The sequence below is a fragment of the Gavialis gangeticus genome, unplaced genomic scaffold (genome assembly GCF_001723915.1).
Source record: "Gavialis gangeticus isolate Ggan-Ray unplaced genomic scaffold, GavGan_comp1, whole genome shotgun sequence".
Lineage (NCBI taxonomy): Eukaryota > Metazoa > Chordata > Crocodylia > Gavialidae > Gavialis > Gavialis gangeticus.
This window is the reverse complement of record NW_017728996.1, coordinates 54,069,997-54,076,629: the sequence shown is the minus strand read 5'-3', so window position 1 is coordinate 54,076,629 and position 6,633 is coordinate 54,069,997. Positions and strand designations below refer to the sequence as shown.

The 6,633-nt window shown below is 50.1% G+C and overlaps 1 protein-coding gene across 1 annotated transcript in view; it reads right to left on the bottom strand.

The window, feature by feature from the left end:
* Nucleotides 1-1,045: 1,045 nt before the first annotated feature.
* DUOXA2 (dual oxidase maturation factor 2) overlaps nucleotides 1,046-6,633 on the bottom strand; it is a 14,514-nt gene continuing 8,926 nt past the window's right edge. The window contains exons 3-6 of the mRNA XM_019504556.1: nucleotides 5,511-5,645; nucleotides 4,780-4,993; nucleotides 3,031-3,245; nucleotides 1,046-2,396 (exon numbers count right to left, since the gene is read on the bottom strand). Coding sequence (XP_019360101.1) covers nucleotides 2,194-2,396; nucleotides 3,031-3,245; nucleotides 4,780-4,993; nucleotides 5,511-5,645 — 767 coding nt within the window. The 3' untranslated portion in view covers nucleotides 1,046-2,193. The remainder of the gene's footprint in view (nucleotides 2,397-3,030; nucleotides 3,246-4,779; nucleotides 4,994-5,510; nucleotides 5,646-6,633) is intronic.

Here is a 6,633-nt window from a genome sequence, read left to right as displayed (position 1 = left end):
TAAAGATAGTTTCCAGAGAACAATACTACACCTGCTTAATGATCTGCTGTTGCCCAAGAGGCAGTTTTCAATAGCTGTTGGTATCATAGTCCTTTAATTTGTATTGACTCATCATGCAATCTTTGAGCTCCAGCTTCCCTGTCCAATAAGGATTTTTCCCATAAATGTGCAAAATGTACATTTTGTAGAGGCCTAAAAACCCCAAGTCAGAATTAGAGGATTTGGTTACTGTCTATACCCTATGTGTTTATAGGCACCAGGGAAGGAGAAGAGCTTTTAAACTAAAAGACAGCATTAGCCCAAGAGCAAATGGGTATAAAATGTCCAGGATAACATTTGGCCTGGAAACTAGAAGAATATGTCTCACCCCCTGAACAGGGAAGTTCTTGAGCGGGCTTCCCATAGGAGAAATTGGGGACAAACGTCCTAATGATCTGTTTATGACAGAGATGATATAGATGTGGTCACCTGCAGTTGCGGGAACCCTTGCAGTTCTGTATCCCTGGGCTTTTGTTCGCTTTACAGAGTGGAGAGCTGAGACCCAGGCTGAGGGAATGTGATGTGATAGGCAGCAGATACATTCAGGCTCAGGAATTAGGCACAGAGATGAAGGGACTCTGGGTTTGTCTACACATGCATTAAGGTGCTTTTTCTAATGCACATGAAGTTTAGTACCTCCAATGTGAGATACTAAAGAAATGCACATTAGGCTGCCTCAATGTGCAGTAATGAATGTGCATGGTTTTTAAGTGACACTCAGTGTGCAGTAGCCTGTTTTACTGTGCATTAGCATGGCTGCACTGTTTTCTTTGCGACACTGTAATGCACTGTAAAATAGGCTACTGTGCATTAAAGTGTACATGTAGACATGCCCCCTGAAGCATTTGAACATCTATATCTGACTGGCGTGACACTTTTCCTAGCCTTGACACTCCATAGGACACTCCTAAGCCACTTCAGCACCTTAGTAACTTCTATTTAAAAATATGTCATTGAAACAGAAAGTGTTAGGAGACTCCAGATGACAACATTTCTATTCCTTTATTACACCATTCATAGCACAGAACAGGCATAAATATAAACTCCCTGAAAATCACAAACTCAGCACAACATATACATGTCACACACACAGATTCTGAAATACAGTCAGGGAGGATGAAATAAATAAAAAAAAAAAAATCAACCCAACAAGGAGGGTTAAGCACAGAAGTCACTGGGAGAGAATTGACTTATAGTGCCGGGTGAACATCCACAATGGGACTGACAGGGCAAGGAGCCTGATCTCAAGCAGGCTACACACCAGCAGCTTCACTGGCTTCCCTGGGAGCTGGGTCTGGCTTCCACTTGGCATCACGCCCACTGTTAGTGAAATGACCAAGGCCCTTTTTTAAACAGGCTGCTTACTTTTTGTCCTACCCCTTGTGCCCCACAGTTGCTCTTCTACATCTGGTTACTGCAATGCCTCAGTGTGGCACCCACTATACATCTCACCATGGGTCATTATTCTCTATCCACTCCCTGATGTAAGGAGTGGTGCCAGTCCAGTCCTAATCTGAAAGGCTGTGGTCATAGGACATTCACTGGAAAAACCATGGTATGGACCAACTGCTGTTGCATGTGACATTTCTCTCCCAGGGAACTGCTCATTGAACATACCAACAAACTTAAATACTCTTCATATTAGTTCTGGCCTTTTCAGCCAGATATACATGGTACTGGATGCCAGTATCATTTCACAGGACTGGAATATCTGGTGTCTCAGACACTCCATGTGAGAAGCTCAGCTTCCAAGATCAAGTGCGAGTCCCATGGGAGAAGGGTTGAGATAGACTCCTCAAAAGGGACCCAGAGTGCAAGTGGAAATGCCTCCTAGGAAGCAGTGTCCCTGGAGTGATTGGTTGGCGCAAAATGGCTGCACCGCCACCAATGATCCCAGTAACTGGGTGCAGAGTCCTTGCTGACTCTGGATTCAAAGCTTTCCCTTTCCCCAGAGATCACGATCTTCCATTCCAGGCTGTTGGAGAGTCCTCAACCCAGCAGAGTGAGGGGAGGAAGCTCATTGATTCCTTGGGTGGTGGGAGGATGCGGGACCTGGATCTCAGCGCAGAGATGGGGAAGGTCAGGACTCCTTGATGTTCTGCTCCCTTCTTCCTGGTGTCAGCAAGGGAGGGATGGCAGGAGGAGAAGTGTCCTCTATATATTCTTGACAGTCAGCCTGATGTCTGAAGGAGGAACCAGCACTTCACTGGCTACCAGCTGGGTGTTGACATACACTTCCCCCAGCTCCTTGCCTCCTTCCTCCTCATCCTCACACAGATCAAAGAAAGCTTTCAGCTGCTTGGGCCTCCAGTAGTTCAGCACAATCACGAACATCCCAATCAGGAAACAAAGCAAGCCTGGAAAGCATAAGAAACACATCACCTCCTTAGGGAGCTTCCCTTCCATGGATCACACACCGGGGTGGCAACACCTTTCTTCCAAGCATTGCATGTGGTCCTATTCCCCCTAGGCTTGAGGGCTGTCTGACTCAGGGGAGAGAGATTCTCACAGGCAAAAGCCTTCTGCTATGGATGACAGATATACTGGAAGCCTCAGTCTCATCAAATCCCTTAAACGCCTCATATTCCTGAACACAGGGCCATCAGTGGGACATTTCAGGGACACACCAGTGGAGGGAATAGTGCAGAGAGGCTGTTAGCTATGTCAGTCAGGTAAAAGATAGGGCAGGATGGCACCCTAGAGGCTAACTGGTTCTGAGTACCTTCTACCACATACATGAAACCCAGAAGCTACGGTAAGAAGTCTACTATATCCTCCCCATTCCCCTACTAGGGGCTTGCTGCTTTTCAGCAGATAGGGCTATTCAAGGCAACTGGCTGGGAATTTTTCTGTGGCACGTAATGAACCATTTCAATCTAATTCCCCAGCAGAACTGTTGACCTGATAATTATGACTCCCAAAAGCCTCTTGGATCCTAAGGATGCTTGAAGGCAGCCTCTGGGAGGCACTTGAACAATCTGAAATGCCTACTTGTTGCCAGTGTGAGCCAGAAGGATCCCCCGTAGGCAGTCTCTAAGGAGGCAAGTCCAAACTGGATGGCACACATTGGGAAGTTCCTCACCGTGGAGAATGAGAGTAGCGAGAAGAGCACAAAGGCCCCAGTGACTAGCATCATGTAGCCACCGTAGACAAGCACAGGCATGGAGAAGAGCATGTTGGCTATGAGCCAAGCACAAAATGCCACCCTGGAGAGAAACAGAAGGGTCACTGAATGGTTTTTGCAAGGTGACAAATGCTAGATATATTGTAAAAAAAAGTGAGTGTGACACATTAGTGCAGGACAACATCCACCCTTTGCTCAGTCTTCCTGGGGAGTCCTAGCCATTGGGCAGGGAGACACATGGCTTGGTTGTCTACCCACAGATTTTCTGGGCAGCACCTGAGGGCATAACTCAGGGGGGTTGTGACACCTGTGCTGCTCTCTGGCTAGGTGAGCTGGCAGGCAAGACATGCAGTGCATGCAGGGCTGGGATCCACAGTTCCCTGGAGTAGGAGCAGCTGCCCCATCAAGGCAGCACGTTGCCAAAAGCACAGTTCTTCTCATGGACATGGAATAGCCAGTAGAGGGAGCCATGATCACCCCACAAGGAGCGGCTATGCCGTTGTCCTTTAAACAAGTGCTTTACCTTGCATGATCTACAGCTGCTACGTTCATGGCTGGTGTAAGTCAGAGCAGCTCCATGGGTGTCAGCAGGAGTTGCACCCAAACTAATGGTGGCCCAGAAAGTTGCTGAGTGACCCAGGGAAACTTCTGCCGAGAGCTGTCAAGCCCAGGGTTACCCCAGCCATGCAGCAGCTTTGCTGTCTCCAAGGTCCCTCTCCTTGTGTGCTTGCACTGGCTTGAGGGTGGTGAGAGAAGCACTGAGTCACGCTTCCTGGACTTGCAAGAGGAGGCACCTGCACCTCTAGCTCACAATCCACCAGACTGCTTCTGCTGCCCGTGCAATCAGCCTAACTTTACTACCCAGCAGGCACAGCAGCAAGGAAGGTGAGGAGCTCCAGGGTAATGTCATAACCAGCACCTGGCTTTGATACTGGTGACTGAACCTCTCTCATTATTTGAGTACCAGTGATTAAATGACATTGTCATTTACAGACAAGCAAACTCTTTCCCCCGGGAAGGGTGTGTACTGCACTCCTCTCTTCCTTCATGTCTTTTCTCAGGAAAAATCACCCCCATGCCCGAGGCAATGAACCCCACACACCACACGCCTTCAAGACCATAACTTCCCTAGCATGACAGGGCCCCAACTCCAGGTCACTGAAAGGACTTCTGTCACATTTGAAGGACCCTGGTTCCAGTTTCTACTGCATCCAGCAGAGCCAAACTGCCTGTACTGTCTCTTCTGCTCACTCACACAACATGAACAATGATCACAGTGGCAAGACATTCACACACAGGAGACTAATGCAAGGCTCCTCAGTACTGAAGCACCTGCTGTGCACTCAGCAGCTTCAGTCCTCATAGCCTTGTCACTTCTGCAGATTCACTTGAAGTGATTATATCAACTCATTCCCTTCTCCCCCCATTTTATCTCTGTGGGATGTACGTGCACCCCAGCAGGCCAGGTCTGCAAGGGAATGGGAGTCGTGCTGGCTACTGCAGAAGAACCCCCTTGAACTACCCACTGCAGAGTTGGGGCACACGCCAGGCACTTCGTATCCTCCCACCCCTTGGGAGCAGCCTGCCCAGTTTCCCATAGCAGGAGAGAGGCTCACCACATGGTAGCTGATGCATAGTGGCCAGAGATGCGGTACTGGGCGTGCACACCACAGGGGCTGTTCAGAGTGAACTTCTCTGCCACATACAGGATGGGACGGGGGAGCCCCCGCTCCAGGCCCTCATTGTAGCTGAGGTCATAGTCCTCTCCAAAGCTCCAGGAAAAGTGCTCGTTGTAGTTGATGGTTTCATTGATCTGATTCACTGGGTTTCCTGCCAAAGCAACATGCTCCATCTTAGGCACGGATGCAGAACAGAGCTTCCCTGGTGTGTAGGGATCTGGTACTAGCAGAGGGCCAATTATTAAGTCCAAGGGCAGGGGATGAGTACTACTGTGCTCTCCTTCCTGTGATGCCACCAGCCTGCCCTGACAGAGCTCTTCCCTCTCCTGCTTCCTGGGCTTGAAGAGTTCTGGTGGGTTGTGTGTCAGAGTCCTGAAGGGAGATTTTATGAACCAGGGGGCAGGGCCACTGGAGGCTAACCCCCGGAAGAGTGGATTTCATATGACTAGCACCTCCTGTCCTCCTGTGAGGACCAGCCACCAGAGGGATAACAGCTATGGCCAGAGATATTCAGGAACAGGCACATGGTGGTAATGGAGTCACTGCCCCTACACAAGAGTGAGGGCCCTGATGTCAAGGAGAAGGATGGGAAGGCTGGGCCAGGTCCGTTAGCTATTGCTTTACCTGTTGATGCATCCCAGTGCTGCAGATGCATCCCCAGTACTCACCTACTAGTGTGACATTGACGCCCGCCAAGCCGATGTGCAGCCCAATGTCCGCATTCACCACAGCATTGCTGAAGGACTTATAGGATGTTTTCGCTGTCACCCAGCCGGTCTCCCAGTCCCCCGTGAACTGAACAACTGTGAGAGGTAGAGGGATAAGTGAGGGGCTGGCACTACACCATGATTCGCGAGTTTTGGGTGGCGGGTGGGTGGGGAAGTCTGCCTTTGGTAGGGCTTATTGCAAGGGCAAGGAGGTGGAGGAGCAGCCAGAGCAGTTAAAAGTATGGTTCTGGAGGTCTGGGTTCGAGCCCTGATCTAGTCTCATACCAAAACTTGGCTCAAGGGTGAATGGGCCATTTGGGTTGAGGAGGCCAAGGCAGCTGGATGCGACTCTAGCCCTGTCATGCCTCATGTGACTGCTGACCCCAGAAAGCAAACCAAAAAAAAAGTCGCCTGTTTGATCATTGATGCTGACCAGACAAGCCCTGAGGGATCCTAGTGCATATCCCAGGCCTATCTGTCTCCCCTCCAGCTGGGAGGGAAGCTAGGATTGCAAGTCCCCTGTGGCAAAGAGGGCACCTACATCTTGGGAACAAGGTCTCTCCAGTGCAGGTGTGATCAAGTAGGACCTTCTAGGCCTGGCAGTGATTCAAAGGAACATGTGTCTGTGGCTTCATAGGCTGAGGACAGGCCTGGGCACTCCACACACACACAAGGACTTGGTACCTCATGGTCATGCTGGGCTGTCCCCTTTTAACAAGTGTCTATATTAATCTTCAGCTCTTCTGGTCCCCTGCGGGGGTAATTATGGGAGAACCTGAACAGCTGTGTGCTCTCACCTTGTGTTGCAGGCAGGTTCAGAGTCAAAATGCCCCTGTGGCATTGCCCCAAACCCAAGGCAGTGGCTCCCAGCTCTGGGAGGGCATTTGGAGGAGGGCATGTGAATCATGCACCATGAAGTAGGATGCCCCCTACTTCAGCCATTCCTGCACCTCTCTACTTCAGCGGCTACCATCGCTTCCCCTCTTGCCGAGGGGAATTTGCAGCTAAAGTTTGGGGGGGGGGGGGGGGGGGGGGGGGGGGGGTTTTTTTTTTCTCCCAATTAAAAAAAAAAAATTTTGTTTTC